Source organism: Oreochromis aureus, linkage group 20 (genome assembly GCF_013358895.1).
Source record: "Oreochromis aureus strain Israel breed Guangdong linkage group 20, ZZ_aureus, whole genome shotgun sequence".
Classification (NCBI taxonomy): domain Eukaryota; kingdom Metazoa; phylum Chordata; class Actinopteri; order Cichliformes; family Cichlidae; genus Oreochromis; species Oreochromis aureus.
This window is the reverse complement of record NC_052961.1, coordinates 11,013,368-11,038,135: the sequence shown is the minus strand read 5'-3', so window position 1 is coordinate 11,038,135 and position 24,768 is coordinate 11,013,368. Positions and strand designations below refer to the sequence as shown.

The 24,768-nt window shown below is 39.7% G+C and overlaps 2 protein-coding genes and 1 long non-coding RNA gene across 3 annotated transcripts; 1 reads left to right on the top strand and 2 right to left on the bottom strand.

The window, feature by feature from the left end:
- Positions 1-3,270: 3,270 nt before the first annotated feature.
- On the bottom strand, positions 3,271-10,928 carry wdr13 (WD repeat domain 13). Its single transcript, XM_031738867.2, has 10 exons — positions 10,801-10,928; positions 10,199-10,286; positions 9,840-10,071; positions 9,320-9,429; positions 8,934-9,064; positions 8,533-8,840; positions 6,418-6,598; positions 6,131-6,272; positions 5,860-5,978; positions 3,271-4,193 (listed from the first exon to the last, which is right to left on the bottom strand). Exons 1-10 carry the CDS (start codon positions 10,922-10,924, stop codon positions 4,009-4,011), a joined length of 1,620 nt encoding a protein of 539 aa, XP_031594727.2. The 5' UTR covers positions 10,925-10,928; the 3' UTR covers positions 3,271-4,008.
- Positions 10,929-11,453: 525 nt separating this feature from the next.
- On the top strand, positions 11,454-12,753 carry LOC120435357. Its single transcript, XR_005609670.1, has 4 exons — positions 11,454-11,724; positions 11,884-11,915; positions 12,001-12,070; positions 12,261-12,753. It is a non-coding gene; the product is annotated as an uncharacterized LOC120435357 (long non-coding RNA).
- A 91-nt stretch (positions 12,754-12,844) lies between these two features.
- LOC116319534 (protein-serine O-palmitoleoyltransferase porcupine) lies at positions 12,845-23,717 on the bottom strand. Its single transcript, XM_039604097.1, has 14 exons — positions 23,592-23,717; positions 22,810-22,952; positions 22,519-22,711; positions 21,628-21,671; positions 21,327-21,508; positions 21,101-21,231; positions 20,968-20,988; positions 20,447-20,572; positions 20,253-20,353; positions 20,053-20,129; positions 19,891-19,954; positions 19,593-19,678; positions 16,027-16,137; positions 12,845-15,459 (listed from the first exon to the last, which is right to left on the bottom strand). The coding sequence occupies exons 2-14, from the start codon at positions 22,943-22,945 to the stop codon at positions 15,358-15,360; spliced, it is 1,374 nt and encodes a 457-aa protein (XP_039460031.1). The 5' UTR covers positions 22,946-22,952; positions 23,592-23,717; the 3' UTR covers positions 12,845-15,357.
- Between the last annotated feature and the right edge of the window lie 1,051 nt (positions 23,718-24,768).

The window sequence follows — 24,768 nt, the reverse complement described above, 5'->3', positions numbered from 1 at the left end:
GCGGTATTACTCATTTGTGAAAGCTCACCCCCGCCCACTGTACGTTCTGAGGATGCAGAGTGCTGCATAGGCCTTGTTGCACTGTCCTATCAGAAAACATGTGGTCACGTGGGTGAAGTTTGTGTTGACCTCATAGACAATTCTCTTTTTTTTGTTTTTGATCAGCACCTATCATGGCTGCTTCAAACAAAGCCGGCATCCTTCCTTGCAGTGTATCCAAACTTGCATGTCACAAACTCCTTACCAACCTTGAGGAGAATGTAATCGAGTGTGAAAGTGCTGTGCTGGAAATTTTGAAACTACAGGTTCCTTCGAACGCTGTGCTTTTCAATTACTTTAATTCAATCTCTTTTTCACTTGGTAATTTCTTTTTTTTCTCTGCACTGTGTAGAGACTGCAATGCAAACTGCAGTCACAATTTGTGAGCGCAGTGATTTCCAATGCAGGGGTATGCAGTTATTGTTAATATTATTTTTTCTAATATAGTTCTTTTTACTGCAAATTATATAATATTTTCACCCATTTAAATTTGAGAAACATGACCTAAATGAAAATAAAAGTAAAATATGTTTAGGTAAACTAGCCACACAAAAATAATCAACAAGCGTGACGCCACCATGGCCAGTGAGGCTAGTCTAGCCAGTCCTCTGGCCACCTCACACAACCAACAATGAAGGCCTGTAAGTGTTGCTACACTTCCTCAGAGAGGACGAGTTAACTCCACTAAACACTGTTTTTAGTGGAGCTTAAATATTATGAGTCTTCATGGTGTACATCTAAAGAGGGGGAAATTATTATTTAATCTCGTGTTGAATTTGTAAGTTTGCTCACTTACAAAGAAATGAACAGACTCTAATTTTATGGTTGTTTCATTTTAATGGAGTGAGACAGAACATCAACCAAAAATTCAGTTTATAACTTTTTACGTAATGTGGATTTTTGGTTTATTTCTTGTGACTCCCCCCAAAAATCAAAATCAAAAATGAAAATTAGAGTTCATTTCTTTGTAAGTGAGCAAATTTACAAATTCATCAGGGGATCAAATAATTATTTCCCACATTAAATATAGCCGTCATGAGTGAGTGACTAAAAAAAAGTATTTGGGATACAGATCAGCGTGACAAATGTTTCACAGGATGCTCAGTGGCTGTAAGAATAACATCAGTTAAAGGATCGAAAAGAAAGAGGAAGTATTGACAAAAGCACTATATTGATAATGTGAGCAATTTGTGACGACTTACATAAAGGAACTTCCCTAATAACAGTGCTCAGCAGTGCTTCAAATTCACTGCTACTGTCAACATGCTAACATGGTGATCAGATTAAAAAGTGAGAAAGTTCTAGTGTTTAATTTGATGCCAAACTGGAACAAGATACATTCACTGGCCACTTGTTTGCTTATAGAACTGCCTTAATTCTTTGTAGCACAGATTCAACGAGGTGCTGGAAGCTTTCCTCAGAGATTTTGGTCCACGTTGACATGATAGCATCACACAGTTACTGTAGATTTGTCAGCTGTGCATCCATGGCGTGAATCTCCTGTTCCACTACATCGCAGACGTCCTCTATTGGATTGAGATCTGGTGACTGTGAAACCAGTTTATGACAGTTTGAGCTTCGTGACATGGTGCTTTATGCTGCTGGAAGCAGTCGTCAGAAGATGAGTACAGCAGCAAAACTCGGTTTTGTCACGCTGTGTTGTTTAAACAATGCTCAGTTGTTGCCAAGAGCCCCAAAATGTGCCAAGAAAATATTCCCCACACCAGACCACCGCCTGCAGCAGCCTGAACCACTGACACAAGGCAGGGTGGATCCATGTTTTCATGCCGTTTACACCCAGTTCTGATCCCTGTTGCAACAGCAACTGGGATTCATCAGACCAGGCAATGTTTTAGCAATCTTCTGTTGCTCAATTTTGTTAATGTTATGCAAATTGTAGCCTCAGTTTCCTGTTCTGAGCTGACAGGAGTGGCACCCAGTGTGGTCTTCTGCTATCTAGGCCATCTACTTCAAGGTTAGAAGTAGTGTGTGTTCAGCAGTGCTCTTCGACATACCTTAGTTGTAACGAGTTGTTATGTGAGTTACTGTTGCCTTTATCAACTCAAAGCACAAGGTACTTTCACCCAGAGAACTGCCACTCACTGGATATTTTCTCTTTCTCACACTATTGTCTATAAACCCTAGAGATGGCTGTGTGGGAAAATCCCAGCAGATCAGCAGTGTCTGAAATACCCAGACCAACCCATCTGGGACCAAAAACCACATCACGTTCAAAGTTGCTTGAATCATCTTTCTTCCCTTTTCTGTTACACGTTTTGAACTTCAGCATGTCATCTTGACTGTGTCTAAGTGCCTAAATCTACTGTGTTACTGCCCTGTGATTGGCTGATTAGAGATTTGCATTAACAATTACTTGACCAGGTGTATGTAATGGATTGGCTTATGAATATGGGACCATGTTATCAAGAATCTTATTAGATTTCTTATTAGATTAGCAAAAGAAAGGGTAATCACCAAAGTGAAAGTCATCCACAAGTGATACAAAATATTTAAGATATAGAGATTTTTGAGATATTTCAATTCAATTTCCAGTTTTATTTGTGTCAAATCACAACACCAGTCACCTCAAGGCACTTTATATTGTAAAGTCCCCACAATAATACAAAGAAAACAGAAAACCCCAACAATGAAAAGAACACCGTTGGAGCAAGCACTCGGCAACAGTGAGAAGGGAAAAAAAAATCCCTTTTAACAGGAAGAAACCTCTGGCAGAACCAGCCGTCCCTCAGGGAGGGACAGCCACCTGCTGGGACCGATTTCACTCAGCAGTAAGGCAGAATGCAAAGTCAACCAAGATCACAAAAGTCAAGATCACTGGATAGATTGCTATTCAGTAAAAATGACTAGATGTTGCAGTCCCCATGGATTATCAGGGACTGTAACATCTAGTCCTTTTTGCTGAATAGCAATCTATCCAGTGCATTTTGCCACCAGATTGATGAACTATGTTATGTTTTAGTCTTTAAGGCCATGTTGATAGGATGGCCTTTATACCCAGAGAAGAATTTACCCCTCTCCATATACAATAAACCATGTCTGAACACCAGAAATGACTGTTCCAGTGTAGATCTTGAAGACCCACACTATGACTAATATTCTCCTACACTGTAGGTTTGACCACTTTACTACTCTGAGCACCTCTGGTATGCGCATTTCCGTTTCCAATTATACCGAGACCATGTATGCCATGAAAAAGGCAGCAAAGGCAACTGACATTTACAATAGTTTATTGTGGATTTGTGAAATAAATTAAATGAATCAGCAACCAGCTTGACCCGAGTATACACGCACACACACATACATACAGGTTAAGTACAAACACATACTTAAAAACACCCTTTAATCTTTTTTGTGATGATTTGATATGCCTACTGCCTGATCCGGATTTCAGTTTCATGCACATGGTCTCAAATGCAAAACAGCAACTGAAAGCAAATAAGGCCATTTTACTACACTTGATTACACTGATTGAATAACAGTTACATAAATAGTGAACTAGATCTATGCCAGAGGGACTGTCAGTGTGATATAAAGTGTTTTTTTGTTTTGTTTTTTCTGGAAAATTATGTGTTCTCTTCACATGAAATCAGTCGTATCCACACAACTTGAGGTCAGCCATGACACATGCATGGTATTAGTGCTCGTTCTTTCTTTACAAACCAAAGAGAAAAAAAGAAAAAGCCATTTCTCAGCTGCAGCTGTAGGAGCACTGACACACACAGCCCACCTCCCACACCATGAATTTCTAAGACATCCCTACCACCTACACAGCATGGTGTTCTGATTGCACTTGAGTATCATTACATTAAACATTTGACGCAGCCTGTTACATTCCAGTGAAAATCTACAGACTTGTTATTGGACGGTTAAGGAGCAGCAGGCTTTTTATATGCAGTGGATGGAAGCTTTTTTTAATTTTTAACATGTTTTTTTTAATTAGTGGATCAGTCACTTTTGCTCACGCCTCCAGATGATGACCATGCCGGTGGAATCAGCAGATGCAAGTAAACTCTCGTCGCAGTTGAAGCTGACATCCAACACTGGACCCCCATGACCCTGCAGCTTGTTTACTATCGCCTTGGTGTTGCGCTCGACATCGAAGAAGTAGACGCAGCCATCCTCGCTGCCAGTCACTGCAGCAGAGGGAGAAACACAAAAAGAAATGGCGTGGAGACATTACAAGGACAGCTTGAGAAGATTTAATTCTGGATTGTCTCTAGGCAAGGTGCACACTAATTACTGTAACAACAACAGGATGTACACTATATTTTTTTCTCTTTCCAGCAGAAAGTAGAATCAACACAGTATTATCTGCACACTGTAATGCATACTGGGCGAAATCTGAAATGCACAGGTGGTCACACACTGCGCCTGACGAGAGGACGGAGACACACAGCTTGTTTATTTTCCATGAAGAGAAAGTAACACAGGCTATACACGAAGGAGAGCACTTAATGAAGGTTGAGCTTATTCATAAATGTTGATGGCTTAGCTTGCTGCATTTAACAAGCACAAATAGACAGATGTTGCATGACCACCTGAAAATAAAATTATACTCCCTGAGCCTGGTTCTGCTGGAGGTTCCTTCCTGTTAAAAGGGAGTTTTTCCTTCCCACTGTCACCAAGTGCTTGCTCAAAGGAAATTGTCTGATGGTTGATGCTTTTTCTGTTCTCTGATTTGGTGCTATATAAACACAACTGATTTTAACTGAACTTAGTCAAACATTTCTTTTCTATATTAAGGGTCTCTTTATACTTTCCATCTTCTTTTTCTATATATAACAATAAATAATAGGAATAACAGGCCAATAAGAATCACAAGGTAACTAACAGTAGTTTGCCTGGAGACACAAACCTAATAATAAAAACGCAAGTCTTAAAAAATGATTGATAGATAGAAAATAAACCATTGAACATAGCAAGGACAGACTGAGGTTGAGCAGCGTTATAGTTTGTTAAAGGGGATCTACTACACCCATTTAAAACTCCATATTTTTGTCCTTGGACTTTACATGACCAGAGTAGCTTTAGATGAGTCACAGTTTAAAATAATCTCCTCAGTTCATCCACTTTCTGATGCCATTTGAGCTCTTCTCCTGACTAACCAAGCTTTTAGAGCAGTATGAAGCCTGAGTGAGGATGAGCAGAAATATTAGTTGATCATCACAAGGGAAATATTTGAATATTCCTTGAATAATGATTATACCTTTGATTCTAATCTCAAATGACTTGACATACCAACTTCCCTGGTAGATTAGCACTGGAACTCATTTTCATTTATTTACAGAACTATCTGTGTTTTGCATGCTTTTCCTGAAAACAGGAAAAACATCAAAAACACAGATAGTTCTTTCATGTTGTCACATATTTTATGGGTAAATTCTACTTAACTGTTAAATGCTGGCAAGGAACTTCTAAATAAATGTGTGAAAGTATATATTTTAAGACATGAAATAGCCTGAGCTTATGGCTTTCAGAGGTTGGACATGCATATTTTAAACTCAGATCATTTTTGCTATAAGCTTTCATAAATCTAAAAATAAAGAAAATTCAGAAAATAAATAAAAGCATAACAGGTTCACTGTAACCGTGCTGGTCTCATGTTAGCAATTTACTTCATAGGAAAAGTACTATAGGGTACTTATCTCTCAAAAATTGTCTTTTTTTGTTTTTCAATTCCAGAGGCAGTAGTATGCTATTTTGGTCAGTGTTTTACACTGAATTGCCTGCAGCAGGATATAAACTGTGGTCTAATTTTGTATTCAAATATTACAGCAGGAACACTGGGAGACTTCTTACCTACACAGGCCCCCTGTCTGAAAGACATGAGGGGGCAGAAGATGCTATGAACGAGCTGGGATCCATGCTGGATGGGGAAGCTTCTCTTCAGCTGTAGTGTTCCCTCATTGTCTACCACCCTGCCAATGTGAAGGTGTCATAACTGGTCAAATTCAGCGTAACAGCATAATCACAAACAGATATTGCAAGTAAACATGTTACAGCTTTAAAATCTGCACAGTGGAAACAAAGCTGCTTATTAATTAACAGTGACTTGTTCTTGCAGACTGACCTGTACAGCAGCAGCTTATTGACACAGGCATTAACCAGCAGCGAGGGGTCTCTGGCCTCTCGGCTAATCCAGGAACGAGCGGATATGCTGCAGATAGAGCTGCCTTCACTCACCACCAGACGCTTGGCTTTAGTAAGCTTCCCTGTGGTTGGGTCGGGAGGAACAAAACCAGCAAAGACCGACAGAAACAGATCAGCCGCTGACCCTCCAGAGCAGACATACTCTTCAGAGAAAAACTCATAATTTCTAATGTGGCCCTCTTCCAAATGTAAATGTGGTAGATGTACCTGTGGCCATGTCAAAGAGGAAGGAGAAGATGCTCCCCCTGTCATCACCAGCCCAAAGGATCTTTCCTGGAGCATCAAAGGAGAGAGACAGCACGCGGCCTGTCAGCTTACTGGAGCCCCCCTTCACCTTCTTCCCAGTGGAGATGTTTACCACCTGCAGGTGGTGCTTGCTGTTCCCCACCTGGAACACAGATCCGGGAATGAAGACCTTTAATAATTCCACAGCGCTACACTGAGAAACTGACAGTGCACCGTTTCTTTCTGTTGTAATTTAACCTGTGAAACCCAAATTTATCTTTCTCATGTTATATTTAATGAGGCGTAAATGGACACTGCTGTGACAACACGTCTTTCCGCTTACATTCTGTACATTCGTTAAAGTATTTGTTATCAAACAGCTAAGTGAAATCCAAATTATCCGAGACATTTACCACTTCACAAAGGCTGACATTTCATTCTAAAATTTTAATCAATGTCTGCACAGTGGAAATATTCATTTAGTTATTGAGACTGGGATAAAAGGGTTCTCTTTGGAGGTTATTGCCTCAGCATGAAAGGTTTAATTTATACTTCACTCACAAAAGGGGAAACATCTGGAATAAATGTAACAATGAATGAATTTCAGAGCATGCTATGAAGTTTGAAGGAAATAAAAGCTGTAAATGTCCCTAGAGGTTTCTCAGAAAGGTAATTTCTTTCAACCTTTACCAAAAGTGTTGGATAACTGAAGTGTGACTTTAAAGCATGTGGACAACAGTTAAGGTGTTAGCAGACATCTGGTGACGGACTACACAGTTATTGTTCAGGTTAAGCCTGCAACTAAAGTCCGGGCCCCTGAAATTCTGAATTTAAATTTTAAATGTTATATTTATCGGATAAAGCGGATGAAGATGGATGGATGGATGGATGGATGGATGGATGTTATATTTATCACCCAATAAGAGAACATGCATCCAGTCTACACGCTCACATTATTGAGAACAGTCATTCATTCACCTTGCTTTAAGATCCTTTAGGAATTTCAAAGAAAGCCATAATTTATTGTGATATTTTCAGCAAAGCATTAATCCCTTTAATCCTTTCAAACAATACATATTAAACAGCACAATAATGCAAGATAAAATACATCAATTATTTCCCCTGCAATCAAGGATATATGCTCAGCAACCACTTTATTAGGTACACCTTTTCAACTGTTTGTGAAGACAAATATCTAAGCCAATCACGTGGCATCAATTCAATGTATTTAGGCATCAAGACAACCTGCTAAAAGTCAAACCGAGCATCAGAAATGCTACATTATGGAAGCACTACACTATGCATCCACTTAGCACCAATTAACCCTTTAAAACCGGTCGGAGTGGGCACACTCTGTTTTGCGTAGCTATTTTAAATCCCTGTAGAACACATGCTGTTTTTTTGCAAATTAGCATTATAATATTTATTTTCCTTTTTCCTGCAGTATATAAAAATTGGTGTATCTAAAAAATAAAACTATGAAGACACTGAAAATAAATTTCCTGTGGTTGGAAACTATTTTGTGCAACTTTTTTGTATTTAGAGTTTTGAGGAATAAACCTCTTAAATTTCTCTAACTAGAAATATGTGTAAAAAAACCCCAAAAAACGATTTTCTTTTTTGCAATTTATGTATTTACTATGGACTTAATGCATACATATTATTACAATTTGAGCTATAATGGTTGTATTGATGTATAGCAACTTGAAATGCTCCCAAAAATGACACTACAGCATGTAAAAATATAAAGATAAGCTCTGGCGGACTTGGTTCTATGGTAGGTCTTAAAGGGTTAAGCTTCGTTTAAACACCACAGCCTGAGTATTGTAGATGGCCATGTCCATCCATTTATGAACAGTGTACCCGTCTTCTGATAGCTGATGATAACACGCCATGTTAAAAAACTCAAATCCTCTCAAACTGGCTTCTTGAACACGATAATGAGTTCACTGTACTCAATTACCCTCGGTTATTTAGTCATCCTTCACATTTTAGTCTTTCTTTCAAGGTGATTTTCAAAAATTAACTTTTATTTCAGTTCAACTTTCTTTGTTTTGTGGTATTATCTTTTTATATCACATGTAATATGGGACTCACCACAGTAAGGTTATTATTCATGGGTTGGAAGGTGCAGCAGAGCAACTCGCTGGATTCTGGGTCTCTGACCTCTCGGATGCACCGGCCATCCTCTGTATTCCAAATACGGAGTGTCCCGTCCAGCGATGTCGATACAATGATGTCATTGCTCAGAGACCAGGCAAAGTCTGTAACTGGACCTCCATGACCTTTTAGGGTCACCTTCACACTGGGAGGAGGTGGTGAGAGTGTCATAATGGACAGAGTGCCGTCCAGTGAGCAGCAAGCAAGGAGGTGCTTGTCATCATTGGCAAACTGCAAACGTGGAACTTAAAGAACAAAAAGAGGACAAAAGCGTGGAACATATGGAGATTTTCAGTGTATACACATTGATTATAATGAATTCAAAACCATTTACTTACCAGCAGAGTCAACATGTTGATCAAATATGTGGTGCATGCCAGCAAAAGCATAATTTTCACTCAAAGTTGTGTCTCCTGCCATGGCACGACTGGCCTCTGCCACTGAGGTGGGCACCAAACTGCCCGGAGGCCTGTGGTCACAAATAAAAACTGCCACGTAAGCACATAATCAATAAAACACACCTCACAACCCTTGCCTACAGCTGACCACTCAATATAAGAGATCCAGTCATTACTCAGTGCCTCATAACTAGAATTATGGCCAGTAAATCTAACCTAACGCATCTACTCATAGCAGAAGTAAATCAAAAATGAATTTAATTGCTTAAAGCAATGAGACAAAATGCTGGATGTAAGCTGGTCTCTGAGTGCACTCTTCTGGGTACCTCTCATCGTAGACGGCTCTGTTCATCTGGGCCTGTAGCTGGTACGAGCCTCTGCTGACAGACCGGCGATGACCACGAGCCCCTTGGGCACGGGGGTCCTCCTCAAAGTCCTGACAGAGAGCAGAAGGAGCCGCAGAGAGAGAAAGAACCTCAAAGGAGTGAGTGCAAGAACTCAAGACCTCAAACAATCATGAAACAAAAACAACCAAGAAATGTTGAAAACTTGTTGAAATTACCATGCATTTTCAAGTTACTGATACTGCCCACTTACATGGGCAATGCCAGCAATTTCAACCAAGCTGCTCAGTTTAATATGAACGGGCAACCAAAGTGTTGCTTGGCTATGTTGCTCACTGATCAAAACTCACATTAAGCCTTCCAGATGGCTCTTATATCCTAAACTTCCTTTCCAGCTTTAAGTTATTTTAAAATCTTTTTTCCCCCAAATTAGTGCAACCACACCCGCCTACTCTCCCGCCTGTTCTACTTTTCCTGCCCTTTCTATTTCTTTGGGTCTGACCTCCATTCGGTCCAGTGTGGTGCGGGAGCTGCGCACACTGCTGGCCCTGAAGCTGCTCTGCTCAGACAGGGGCCCGTAGCGCAGGGCCAGCAGCTGACTGCGCAGCTTCAGGTACTGCCTGCGCAGCCCTGGCTCAAAGCCACACTTGGCGTTCTCTCTGAGCAGCTGGCTGCGTCGGCGGATGTACTGAGTTCGGAACTGTGGGAAGGTAGGCGTGCGGTAAGCATTGTACCTGGAAAAGGGGAAAGAAATGACACAGCACAGGCAATAACTCACAAATGATCCATATACAATTACACGTCTGAATGGCTTCGTCATCAGTTTGGACGATTAAAGCCAGCTGCCTGACTGAGTCTCACCTTGCGTCCACTGCCAACACCTGCTGCCAAACTGCTGCCATTCCACAAGCACTCTGGGTAAAGAGGAAGCCACTGCCAGGGCAGATACCTGTCACAAGACACAACACAAAATTCACAATATTAGCAACTTTAACGGAAAAAATAGCATGTACCAACTGTATGAGGTCGAAAAAAGACAAGCTAGTATTAATGATGCACTGATAAAACTGAAATATTACCCCCACCATCACATCCACAGCGTCAAAGGTAGCAATGATTCAAATTCTAATGGCAGATGAATGAGTGTGTTACTGAAATGTTATGCAATGTGAGTTTGACACTAGAAAACAATCCTTAAGGAGAACCGACATAATCTGCTGAACAGTTTCAGCTTTTATTTTCTAGAAACAATGTAAGCAGACGAGCTAAACTAGCGCTAGCCTGTCATTTAGCAAGTTAGCCACAACATCATATGCGACTACCGCTCATAAAAACACACTTTCTCGTTCAGTTTTCAACTTAGACACACAGTCTAGGAGCTAACACTTTAATACAGCGTATAAGGCATGAATGGTGATCACGGAGCAAAGAAACTCAGTAAAATACGGCTATAAATCGCTCACCTTCCTTAGCTTTTCTCCATCGCTGCTTTTTCTGTCGAATCACGTGACACACTGTAACCAGCCCAGTCACTGATGTGGAGCTGCGTGAATCCGGATGATGATTCACAGCGTTTACATTTAACATTACACTCAAAATAATTAACCGACCATGTATCGACTGAGGTGCAAAATATCTAACAGTCCATTAACTCATTAAGTACACGGCTATAGGGGTTTTTATTCAGAAATCATTAAAATATTAGGGCTTTATATTTGTTTACCTACACTTATAGGAGAAAACTATGCATGGTTTGGTCGCCTTATGGTGCTCACTTTGACCCGCTGAGAAGCAAAATAATCAATTGATTAATATCAGCAATATTTTACTAGTCCGCACAGAAAATGCAAAGCATTGCAAATCTGAGTATAACTTAATGATCCCTGCCAAAACCCTCACTCCTAAAGTGCTGACAAGGTTGGAGGCCAATTCAGTGTAACAATATGTAGCAGAAACATTTGAGTTTCTAAGGACAAAGTGTTACCTTCTATCAATGTGGGAGGAAGTGTGATCCATGACTTAGCTGAAAAATAACAGTAATAATAATAATAAAAACATGATCACTTTGCCTGTAATATGATGAAAATACTTTCTTGCCATGCACAATAGGTGAACACACAGTTCCAGTGGGTTCACAATGGCAGTATTACAAGGTCAGCTCCGAGGTTTCGCCTGGCTCAGCAAAGACCTGCAGAGCTGTAGGGCGTGCTGCTCAGCTGACAGGGCTCTTTGCTTGTTCATGGTGCTCTTTCTCGAAGGGGCCCCAGTGACAGAGCCATTCACAAGCACGGGCCATAAATGACCGAGCTGAACACCACATTAAGCACTGCATTCTCAAAAAAAACACCATCGACTCTGGAGGACAGCCAAAATGCCAGGAACAAAAGGTTAGTAGCATGCAACAAAAAAAACTAATAATACAAAAATATTTTTTAATTTATCTGCATACCAGAGCTCCATGTCCAATAAAATCAGCAAAAGCTACAGAAAAGGTGGCCTTGCTGCCAAATGTTTAAAGCTAATTTGGATATTTGTGCCATTTTCAGGTAATAAGTCGGACAAGAAGTCAACTACCAAGGTAGGAACATCATTATTATTCTAACTCTTGTCTCAATCTGCATTTTGTGCTGCTTGACTTTATTCGTTTTACTTTAATTTCACAGCAACCTCAGAGTCCTAAAGAGCAGCCGAAGAAAGGTGATCAGAAAGGAGATGATAACAAGAAGCAAGGAGGTAAGCATTTATATTAACTATATTATTTAAAGAAAATATTAATAATAATTAGAAAAGACATTTATTTTGTGCAGACTTGATTTTGACAGTTTGGAGCAGTATATGAAATCCCCTACTTGTGGCACACAGTGGTTAAATGAAGTGCTGTGTCCCCAGTGAAGGTATCTGTCTGTGTTTTCTCCCCTCGCAGGACAGCCGAAGGGAGAGAAGCAATAACTTCCAGGCATTTGTGAAGATGGCTTTGGAGACACTGCTTGGGTCCTGCCGTCGTAAACATGGGGGTCCTCGGGGCAGACAGGGCTGAGCGCACCTCCCCTTCCCTCCCCTCCATTTTGCTCTTTTCCCCAGAGCCTGCAGACTATGCTGTTGTGTGGCCTGGCAATACAGCATATGCTCACCCCTGGCAGTGGCAAAAAAAAAAAAAAAAAAAATTAACCTGATCTCCATCCATCACCATCTGTCGTTCAACCTTTTTCTGTCACCTTCCTGACATTGTCCACTTTAGCTTATCGGATGCTCAGAAATAGACTCCAGGTTTGACCAGATCTTTGCTTAAAGCAAAAAATAAAATCAAAAAAATCATGCAGTCCTTCTCCAACTCACCCCAATGCCATGATTGACTTTGTAACAGTTGATACATTATTTTTGTAAATCACTAAAATAAACAGTTATTTATTACAGCAGTCCATGTTTTTCTGGCATTTGTTTTTTAAAAAGAAAAAAAAAATCTCTGAAATGTCGACACTGAACCAAACAAAGACAACATTTCAGGTTTCATTACAAATTTTATAAAAATATCACAGGTGTACCAGTGCCTTCACATTTACAGGGAAAAAACATTGACCTAAAGTAAATATCAGAACAGGTTTTAAAATACTGAGCGATGTTAGGTCTGCAGAGACTGAGCACTTGTTCTTGGGCAGAGACGAACATTCAGGCTCTAATCTAACACAACATACTAGGCAAGAAGCAATTCCTTTGACAGTCTAGATTAAGGAAAGACAGACTGGACACTTGTATTATTTTATCAGGTCATCATTAATTACATAAATGTGTCGTTAAAAGCAGCCGTGTATTAAAAATCTGTAGTTAAGATTGAATATTTAATATCGTGTAATCACATTTTAAATTACCCTGATTCTAAACCCTTTTTTCAGCACTGAGGAATAACAGAGTTTTAAAAATACTAATACAACCTACTCTAAGCAAGAGGAAATAATTCAGTTCAAATGAAATTAATGAATTAACACAAAGCTAAATACAAACACCATTAGGAAACTCCACCACAAACTTTAATTCATGGACTTACTGAATATTTGTCTTTATCTAAAATTCACTAAAAGGGAAATCATTACTGTTGACAATAAAATTGCTGCCTCATAACCATTATCTGTGCTCTTTTCATTCAAAATTAATTCCTCATTGTCTTACACATGCTCAAGAGACAAGCTCTATTAAAGAACGAGACTAGTCATTTTCTGTTTTTTTTTCTTATAGTAATTCCATGAAAAGACCAAAGCTAACAGCCTAACTAACCTACAGGAAAGTTTTGTCTCTGCTGTTAACTACAATAAACTGAAAATAGTCAAGAGTAGGTCTCTGCGTAAGACAAATGGCAATTCCTCAATCAAAGGAGGCAATTAAAAAATGTCTGATGTGGTTGGGTCAAAGCTGATTTATTGTCCCCTGCTGGCGTAGCTCTACATGTTTACCCAGAGGATAGAATGAGGAAAATGCAACCAAAAGAAGATGCTAAGGAGACATGGTTGCATGCTCTCCTCCAACAGGCCAGAGGTGCATTGCTCCTATACCAGTGAATAGTCTGAACGCTGATTGGTTGAACCAAAAAGTGAACAACCACAGCAGCGTTCACATAAAGAGGAAAAAGTGCCAAATACTTCAAATGGCCATGATGAAACAATCCCCCACTGGCTTAATATTAAAATGTCCAACAAATAAGCAGCTGTGGCCTCTATAGCTGGTGGGAGTTGATTAGGATGCTAGCTGTCTAAGTTAACTTGTCTAAATTAAGATTTGCAGTGTTAGTTAGTGAAACCGTATTCGTTTATTCTAAAAGCACTTAGCACTAATTAGAAGTATTGGTTGTGTTTTCTAGCATTTGTGTTGAATGCATTTGATGAATGCAGACTGCTAACCAAGCTAGCACTAGCTCACAATGTAGCAATACACCTCCTCAGGAAAATACGGTGCCCTCTGAGTAAAAAACAAAGTAAAGTAAAGATGGTTTCAGCCATTAAGCTAAATTAGAGGCTTAAAATGGGACTTCACAAATCAATAGATGATGCTGAGGTGGCCATCTTTCATATACAGTCTCTGTGGATAAAAGCAAAGGACCAACAGCAAAGCAAACACAAAAAGTGGCCCACATTTCCAGTTGTTTTTGATACTACCCCCAAGTGGCAGGAGATAGCTATATCAAGTAGGCGTGCACCTGCAAAGCTCTGCATAGCACCAGTGCAGAGTGGAGCCTTCAATGTTAATGATGGCTGACGAACACCAGCTTTGACTGAGGAATGCTGACAGTGTGGACTGCAGAGATACCTTATTCACAAATTTACTCGTCATTTCTTTTTGAGTGACATTCACTGAAAATTACAGTCCCAGCTGTTTCATATTCTTTTGGGCATTTTTTTTTTTTTTTTAGAAAGGGCTGAGTACTACAGACAGACAGGTTGGAGGAAACTGTAAAATATTGAGAGATCTACAATTGCACTATTGATTTGGGTCATTTCATAGAAATTGTTGACTAAAAGAAGACATTGATGCCTGCCACCCCTACCCTTTAAACCGAAAAGTATGATTTTATAACATTAGAAGGGAAGAGAAACCACTCCTGGAGGCCATCTGCTGCAGTCGACGCTGAAACCTAGATAATGGGCTTTATCGTGTGTCCACAGAAACGAGCAGCCAATATCCACCATGCTGATAGGTATTGATTGTGACTCACAGTGAGACATCGGTAACCGCTGTCACAACATGAGGGCTCGATAACTGCGGCTCAGATAAAAAGGGAGCGATGCAGAGAAAAGAAATGAGGAGCGAGCTATCATTTCATGGATATCAAAAGTAGTCCCCAGCAGGTTAGAATAATAGATTACCCAGCCAACTTGTGGTGCAACCTGAACACTGAATGTTGGTTCGTTGTTGTATACAGGATGATTCTGTTCTCTTCGGTCTGATGCGGGATAAAGTCACAGTGCAGAAGTGCAGAACCAGTTTTCCATCTCTCATTATTACTTCCTTCACTCTTTCTTCATTTCTTATTATTAGAGAATAAGGCGGTATAATATCCAGCATCCAAATGTGACCCAGTGGCTGGTCCAGCTCAGCTCTGACCACTTCTGAATTGTATGATGGGTGATATTGTCCTGTAAGGGGATGTACATACAATCTGAGTCCAATAATGTGTATATCATTTAAACCTTCTGCTGACAGATCTTTACAAAATGTGATTTTTTTGTCATTACAGACTGAAAATAATTTCATCTAAGGCCTTTCATCCAGCAAAACCATAAATTACTTTAACAGTTGACAATAAATATCACAACTAAGGTTACATTCCTATGCAGCAATTCACACGTACATATGTCACAGTGAGCTCCACATTTTTATGGCAGGGCGTATAAATATAGACGCCTTTAATCTTCTAAACATGCTGGGACTTCAGTATGTCACAATGCTACGTCAATAGCACACTGCTAGCCTTCTATACATATCCTGAATTTGTAAAGGTTCCTCAAAAATTACTCATGCAATTGGCCTAACTAGTCATATACACAACTATAATATCTAAAAATTTTGAATACCATTAACTTGATTTCACATTTTACTCTATTTGCTCCTTTAAAATGTTCTTTTTCCAATCTCTTCTCTGGTTCTATTCTGCAAAATGTCCGCTTTCCTCTGGGGCTTGGCATACTCTTATCATGTCTTACCTCATCCTCCTCCATAAAGTCCACACTGGAGTTGAACACTGAGCCGAGGTATGTCAAGTGCAGTATTGCCAAAGCACCGAATGCTATGTTTATCATATACACCCATAACCCCTGTGGAGGAAGAAGGTATAATGTAAGAATAAACCACTTCCTTACTCAATATTACTACCCCAAATCTGTAATCTCTGCAAGATTTTCATGTTAGGATCCTGAGAACCTTACACAGATTTGTTGAAGTAGATTATCAAAGAATGTTTGTTAAACTCTTAAAAACTAATGTCTTCTTTTAGCCAATTTCACTTAATAATATGGCAAACTACTTAAGATTTAAAAGCACGATTTCAGGGGCTTCAATGTAATAATGTCCTAATTATGTACTATGGTTTATACAAGCTGTTTTTCCTTGGCATAAGTGATTATGTTCCCCTTCCCGGTGCTCTGCTGTGTGTTAAAAAAGGGATTTTTGCTGGGCATCCTGTCAGCAAACTCTCAAATTGTGTCAAATTAAGGCACAAGGCAGTCCCTCGGGACTGCTATAATATAACCGCAGCAGATGCGATGGCAATAAAACCTGATGTCCACACTTCTTTAGTAATACATTAAGTAAATAATCTTGTGTCTTCCACCATAATGACTTATCTTGTTATCCTGTTTGAAATTAAAGAAGGCTACAGTAAATCAAAATGTAAGATGATGAGGAATAAAATTGTTATAATTGTTATAATTTTATTCCTCTGAGGGGGAAACAAACAGGGAAAAATATCTGGTGCTGTATGGAGCTAAAGTAGGTCCATTTAGAGCATCTCCTGCTCAACTGTCACATATATGCCTGTGCAATGAGAATTTTCACAAATAAAACAGCTGGAAGAAAACCAGTCTTTGCAGCTGTTTGCAAGTCTAATGTCAACAAATCTAGTTGCAAGTCTGTTCAGACATTTGTCCTTTTAAATATAAAAAACGTCATCGCTTCATTCTCATTGTATGCTCTTTTTTTGTTTTGCAAAATTTCATTGAGGTGATGCATTTGAGCATCTCTGAATATCAAGAGATTTTTAATACCAATGCAAACAACATCTTGAAAAAGTAGCAGGTAGAGCCCCCCCAAATCATTGGTTCCAGCCTGCCTTCTATAACTTCCTACTATCCCAACAAAAGTAGCAGGAAGGCTGGAAACAGACATACTACTGGCAGAACTTCCTGCTTCAGGAATAAGACCTACCTCCAAGCTATTAGGCACTTAAATGTGCACTGAATCTGTTATTAACTCAGCTTACCTACATCAAGTTCTGATCATAAAATCTGAACTCAATATGCACTGACACTTATACGTATGTATCATGCACTTGCAATATTAACTCAACATCTTGCACTATAGACTGTTCCCTTATGCATACTGGACAGTGCCTCGTTGCAGTGTAAAGCACTTTAAAGATAGGTACATTGATAAACTGCACTCGTTTCATGGGGTGACCTGTTACATGCACTTATATTTTGTATCCTATTGTGCTGTGTGCACACCAAGACAAATTCCTATCAACTGTGTTCTTAAAAAGGCTACAATAAACTTAAACTTGACAGTTATTTTTTCCAGCCTGGTGATGTTTCCAGTTGATGGCATGGAGATATTTATTAAGCAGCAGGAAAATGAATGACATCCCACAGTACAGCTTACACCCTCAACACATCCCTTTTTTCCCTTATTAGCCATGTAAACTGTTAATTGTGCAGAAGTTAATAAAGTTGTGGTCACACTATCTTAGCATCTAACTTGTCCTGCTGATGTGGGGTGAACATAAATAAGGGGGAACGTTTGTAAGTGGGAGGTAAATTCAAATGCAGCTTTCCAAACAGGTGAGCAAATATCCCCAAACACAAGTGGGAATATTAACGTGTAACACTCGTAGAGATGGTGAAAGACGGAAATAAAAACAGGAGATATGTGAGGATTGCTCAGCGAGGGAAATTTAGAGCTAACCTGTGATGTTCTAATTCATTTTTAGTCTTTAATCAGATACTGGATCTATACATGAAGTGTTCCTGAAATAGCTATCTTTTTCATAAAAGGAAGCTATTTCCCCCACAAAATGAGAAATGTCTTACAAAATAATTTGAAGTATAACTCCTGTATATAATCCAAAGGTTGCATAAAAATACCAGGCAGTTTACAGCAGGATAAAGTGATTATTTTGTAGTATTATGGTGAAGATTACTGTAATGAACTGTCATGGACTGGTGCAGAGCATGCTGTGGTTTTCTGGTCAAAATCAGGTTAAATCCAGAGCAGCTGACATTAATTTTAATTTATGATGGTTATACTGATTATATTCACTCACTGAATTCTACTTTTTATACTAACTTCATACTGTCTAGTATTTGGAAAGCCGCCATGATGCATCATATAACATTTTATTGCTACATGAGAAATCTTGTTAAATCCACACAGAGCAATGCATCTCAGCTGGAGCACAGGTCGGCTGACCACAGCCTGTAACAAAGAAAAGTTTACTGGAGCGTTTTATATGTAGGTCTGCCTACACACACACACACACACACACACACACACACACACACACACACACACACACACACACACACACACACACACACACACACACACACACACACACACACACACACACACACACACACACACACACACACACACACACACACACACACACACACACACACACACATATATAAATGGTGCTAAGTAAAAGTCTTAAGCCACCCTTCATTTCTTCATAATTTGCTAGAAAAGAGGGAAAAAAGGTGATTTTTTGAAACATGTGCAAACATACATAGAAACACAGGATCTAAGGCAAAAAGCAAGTTTGCACTATTCTAACAAGATTTAGTATGACCACCTTTATTCTTCAAACAGTTAAACAGTCTTATGCAAGCTTTGTTGCAATTTCTCTAAGCAGTCTTCAGGAAGTGTACTCCAGGCTGGATGGCTGCCTTTTGTCCTGCCTTCTGTCTAAATGATCCCAGACAGCTTCATTAATGTTGAGGTCCAGGGTTCTGGGAAGGTCAATCCATGAGTGATAGTGTTCCACTCTGTAAAGCTCTTATCTGTTTTTACTGCATTGGAAGTGTGTGTGGGAACATTGTCATGCTGGAAAATCTGTCTTTTTTACGCTTGAATGACTCACAGGTCAGTATTGAGTGGTTTAACATACAAAAAAACCATTCCTGTGAAAATGCTCAGGTACAAGGACTGTTCTGAAAATAAGTGAAAAGTAGAAAATGACCTTCAGAAAGCCCGGAGAACTTTTGCTCAGTACCACTGTAAAACATTTAAATAAAAGTCTGGCTCCTCGGAAGCAAAACAGAAACAAATGAGGGGTGGCTCAAGACTTTTCCACAGTAGTGTATGCTGGCATCTCCTTCCTCAAAATGAGCAGCTATATGAAAGCTATCAATCTTGTCACTGTTTCAAATATGAAATGGTCATATTTCCTCAACTAACTCAATTCCTTTTAATAAAAATAATAATAATTCAACGGTAGAAATGTTTTTTGGTTGAATAAGAACAACAAACATACGAGGGAGCTGCATTTTACCTTTTTGTTCTGGTGAGTGCAGTTTGGCAGGCATTTCTTTGACAGTATACAGGCATTAAAAATAGCTGCAAGCCTCTTCCGCAACACTAAAACACGAAACAAGACCAGTGCATTAAAACAAAACAAATAGATGAGTTTTTTCCAGCCTAAGAGGAAAATTACAAGCACTGCAGTAAACAGAAACAGTGTTTCACAGTGAGTGCAATTAGCCATTAGTGCAAACCTAAGCACCTTCTCCAAATGGAAAGGTTCTAATGTGGAAAAGAGAAAAAAAACACATCGGAAAAACTCTGCTTACCGTGCTCAACATAAGTGATGAATCCCAAAGATATTAGGACTGCACCTAGATGAAAGCTCAAACCCTGTGAGGTAAAAGAGCTTCAGTCAAAATAATCCACTTACTGATACAAAAAAATGCATTTAAAAAAGTAATTGTAGGAAAAGTCTGCATAGGACTCACATGCAAAAGGGCACTGGCTGTATATGTCACCATTATAGCAGAGAATGTCCCGAATTTCAGTGCACTCTTAAAAACATCTGTGAAATTAGAGCAAAAACATCTGTGAGCTGGTATAAGAATTTCTGTTTAAATGAGCCATAATCCTTACACTCACAATGGCAAACGAAAGCAAAAACAGCTGCCGCCTGTCTTGAACTCACAGGTGTGCAGAAAGCGAGACATGGGCAGATTCCACGATGTTACCACCTCCACCATTGACCGAGGAAGCTCTATATTAAGCGGCTTGGATACGGTCATATCCCTGCAAAATAAAAGGTAAATGGGCGGTGGCCTGTTATAAATGTGAATAAAGAGAAACACACTCAACGTTAACAGGTGCGCTTGCAGTTCTAACCATTTGAGGTTGTCTTTCTCCTCGGTGAATCCTGCCCCAGCCAGAGTGGTGGTAGTTTCACTCAAATAGCCAACAAAATAATTGCTAAAGTGGAAAGACAGTGTGTTCTCATACGCCAGTAACCACCTAATGCAGGGACATCAAAACAGGAAGAAATAGACGAATATCACAATCCAGTTTCAAATAACGTCCGACTTTACTGAGTGGTTACTACAGATGAGTAAAAAACATACTTAGCTGGTGTACCCCTGAGTAGCATTAGGATAAAGAGAGCAATGTTAGTGACAAAAAAATGTTTATTGACTTGCCTTGTGATGATTTATGCCTCATCAAGCTGGTGAAAGTGTTGTGGTAAATGAGAGGATGAGAGGGACATCCTGGTACATATATAACTGCACAGAGAGGAGGGATGAAGTGGGTAGATGCATGCAAGCAAAGGTTTTGGACAAATGGTAATTATGAGGAATGCATGCCTACAGTGTTTGGTTTATTCAGAGTCACTGAGGTGGGCAATTAATTACCTGATCTTCCTCCTCTTTTTGCTGTAAACAAAGCAGGTGACAGACACATTACCTTAGCAGAACAGCAAGCCATAAACCAAGTCAAGAATACACAGGCATTTGTTTACAGTATGAATGTGTGTGTTCTCCTCACCTTCGTAGCAGCTTGTCTCCATAAACAGGTATGAAATAAGGGAAGAGGTAGGGTGCCACACAGTTGGAAATAACAAGGCAGACCTGGCTCTTCACCCAGCTAACAGACACTTTTAAAAGCCATGAAAGGCTCTAAGGAGAAGAAGGAAACAGCAGCTGTTCTTAGATTTTTTTGTTTTTTTAAATTAATCCTCACTCAGATTTAAAAGATATAGTATCGCACCTACCAGCTTATGGCCTTCTAAAGCTTCTTTGTAGCTGTTGAAGCTGATCCAGGGACCAAAGATGACTGTGCCCACAAAGTAGATATAGCCCATGAACTCAATGGGTGAGGGCACACTGGTCACAACACCTCTATCCAAATCAAAGGCCAAAGAAATGGCTTTCATTGCAACCACCATCTGAGAACCTGGATGACAGCAGCAGCATTTAAATGGTTGTTGTATTCCAAAATTAGACATTACTAATGGGAATATTAAAGTATACAGACAGCAATCACATTTAAGAGACAAATGATGGCTGTCTTACCTCTCATCTTGTGCCAGTTAGTGGTATCCATCATATGTAGCTCCCTGATGAAATGAAAAGGAAAGGTAGTCGTAATGAAAAGAAAAGACCATTCCTTGAGTTTTCCCAAATCGGCCAAATTCCCAAATTCACAAGCTTAAAGTCAATTGGAAATTAGGATTTAGATGTGAATAAGTATACATCATACATTAAAAAAAATATTGTGGGAAATCACAATAGACTTTGTTGCTTTTATTTTGAATTCAGGTGCTTTTAAAAAATGTTTTACATGCGTACATGTGAACCAGTGTGAAAGCCCGTTGTAACATGTTGGAACCAGTGTTTATGACAGATGTGTTTGCTAGCCCTGACAGATGTCAGCTCACGTTAAAAAAGAAATCTTGATGTAGAATGCAGAGTTTTTAAGAAGATATTGACTTCAGAGCTTTTATTTACTGGAGTCATCTATAGAACTGTGTGCTTAGTTTACAGAGAGCAGATTGTTGTGTTTAAGGATTACAGTTTGAATCATCATTACGAGACTAAACACACAGAGAAATACAAGAAGTTGACTGATGCAGACTGAAAATGGACATCTAAAGCTTTGCTAGCAAAGCTGCAAAAGGAACAAGGACTTTTTTTCTTGCCGAGCTTTGCACATCCAGAGATGGAAATGTCAAGACCAGCTTTGTGATTTGACAAAATTTGGGCTTTTTCACTTTGCCTGTTTCACATTTTCATTGCTTATAGCAGTTTAGTTTGAGTTCATCTTATTGATGTAACCCCCCACTTCCAGCTTCTAATGTGGCCCATTGGGAAAATGAATTATTAAGGAAGCTCTTTGGTTCAGTATCACACCTAATGTGTAATACTGAAGTGTCAGGTTACACAAGAGGACAAGAGGACTCTTACCCCAGGAGCAGGTAAATGAGCACAGTGATGGAGAGAAAGGTGCCTCGGATGGTAGAATGGCGACACAGGAAGAGGAAGAGGTAGCAGAGAAGGCTGAGAAGGACCACCCAGATCATGTGCAGCTCAAAGAACAGGTAGAGCGTGTAGAAACCTCCTGCCACTGTGACCAGGTGTTTCACAAAAGAAGGGAGACCTGACATAGCCAGATAAAAATAAAGGATAATGTATGTGATCAGAGATTAACGTGAAGGTCTGATAACACTGACTGGGGTGCAAAAGCTCTGTACTCACCGAACATCCAGATAAGTCGACATAGCAGGCAGATAACCAGCAGCTGCCATACCTGCTCCAGGCCCTGCTGAGCTGTGGGCAGCAGGCAGCCATGAGCGAGCTCTTGGAAAAACTTCTGTCGGCTGAACACTCCCATCACTAGACTTAGAAAGCAAAGAGAAGCCAAAATGCATTTTTACAGCAACAAAAATAACATTTGTATTAACAGTGGTGACTTATAGCGAAATACTCTTCATTAAACTTCAAATCCCAGCATGCAAAGCAACTCACTACAGATCAGTGCACATGCAGTACAGCTGCTGTTCAGAGTTTCACTAAAGATGATGAGAGATCTTCTTTTAATTAAACATATTTTTAGTTAGTGCATCAGACTGGATACAATGAAATACATCCCAGGATGTAAAACAATATCAAGACTTCACCACAATAACACCATGACCTGGGTCTCGGGCATGTGGAGAATATTTGAAATATGCTATTCTGCAAGGCATGCTCTCTCCGCAATGCAGTCGGCCAAGGGGATGAGTTGACTCACAGCTGCCTTCCTTCAGCCGCTGCATTAACAGTGCCTCAGCGTGCTAAGCGCTGCGCGTCCACCGAGAAGCAAACGCATCGTAAATGGATGCGAGAAATCCGACAGGAGTTACTGATCCTTGCAGTGAGCGGTCCTGCTAACAACCTACTTCAGAGCTATTCCCCAGCCCCCCCACTTCACATCAAAAACAGCTATGAGGCCCCCCCGCCCCCAGCATGCCAGTTTGTTTTCCGTGCGTAAAACTCACCCTCTCAGAGCAGCAGGATGATCCTCGTGTCTCTGCTGCTACTTTTCCGTCCCTTTACAATCACAACAAGCCTGCGTCCTGCTGCTGTCTTTCAGGCACTCTCGGGCCAGATGATACATATCTGGATGACTCCCATTGTCACAGCATCAGCACCACTAACCTGCCATCTATGAAGCCACGCGACGACACATCGGCCAATCTAAACCGCAGCTGAAGGGATCTCAGCCAATCATCGCTTTCGTCACCGTAATGTGACAGCAGGAAGGTCCAAACAGAATCGTCGCCTTGCATAACCCCGCGCATCCGGACCAATGAGACGTGGACAGCGTGCAGATGGACTGAAGACGGGACTGTTGTGGATGCGGAGGAATGCCCTCTGAACGTATGCAAAAGATCCAATGCACCCTTAATCTACATGATCTTTTATTCACTTAGTTCATCGATAAAATGCAAATTCAATCAGAAAGTCAGTTTTAATGTTACGTTGTGCATGAAATAAATATTTTAAACATAACCTACATGTTCTTCGTGTAAAGTAATTCATAGATGCAAACTTAAAGACAGTGGTTAGTTTGAGTGATCCCTCACCGATGCGCAACCTTTATTCAATATGAAATATAAAGCTGATGATGAGTTAAAGACTAAAAACAAACAGTGTTCATGCGTATTTACGCATATGCTGTGCGTCTTGTGCCACAATTTCAGTGTAAGTTTATGCTTAATATTTGTTTCACTTTCTATTTAGTCATCCATAATACTGGGTTTAAAAGAAGAACATGATAAACAAAAAGGCCATTTGCCTGTTGTGTTTCTTCATGTAATGGGGATTAATGGATTTTGCTTTTAAATAATTAATCAAAAAAGACCCTTGCATCCACTTTTCTACGATATTTTCCTGGGTCTTAACTTCCCTTTAATTTTATTAAATTTGATTTGTGGCCATAACGCCTGGCAATCTGTTTAAAGTATTCTACTTTTACTTGTCAAAGCAATTTGTAAATTGTGCTTTCAAAAGATGATAAATAAATCAAATGTTTTGTTGTTGTTTACTGTTATTAAGATTGATGGATTTTCTGCTTCCTAATAATGCAAACTGCTAATGCAAAAACATAAAACAAAACTTATAAATTAAGGTATGAAAAACAAAATAACTAAATAGGGGGAAAAACACACAGAA

Bases quoted from the DNA above. Each gene is read 5' to 3' on its own strand.
- LOC116319534 (XM_039604097.1), bottom strand. From the start codon at position 22,945: ATGGGAGTGTTCAGCCGACAGAAGTTTTTCCAAGAGCTCGCTCATGGC. The intron at 21,232-21,326 runs GTAGGTGCGATA...TCTTCTCCTTAG, and splicing joins CTTTAGAAGGCCATAAGCTG to AGCCTTTCATGGCTTTTAAA. The intron at 19,955-20,052 runs GTGAGTCCTATG...TTTACCTCACAG, and splicing joins CAGCCAGTGCCCTTTTGCAT to GGTTTGAGCTTTCATCTAGG.
- wdr13 (XM_031738867.2), bottom strand. From the start codon at position 10,924: ATGTTAAATGTAAACGCTGTGAATCATCATCCGGATTCACGCAGCTCC. The intron at 10,072-10,198 runs GTGAGACTCAGT...CCCCTTTTCCAG, and splicing joins GTGTTGGCAGTGGACGCAAG to GTACAATGCTTACCGCACGC. The intron at 8,841-8,933 runs GTAAGTAAATGG...TTGTTCTTTAAG, and splicing joins TCAACATGTTGACTCTGCTG to TTCCACGTTTGCAGTTTGCC.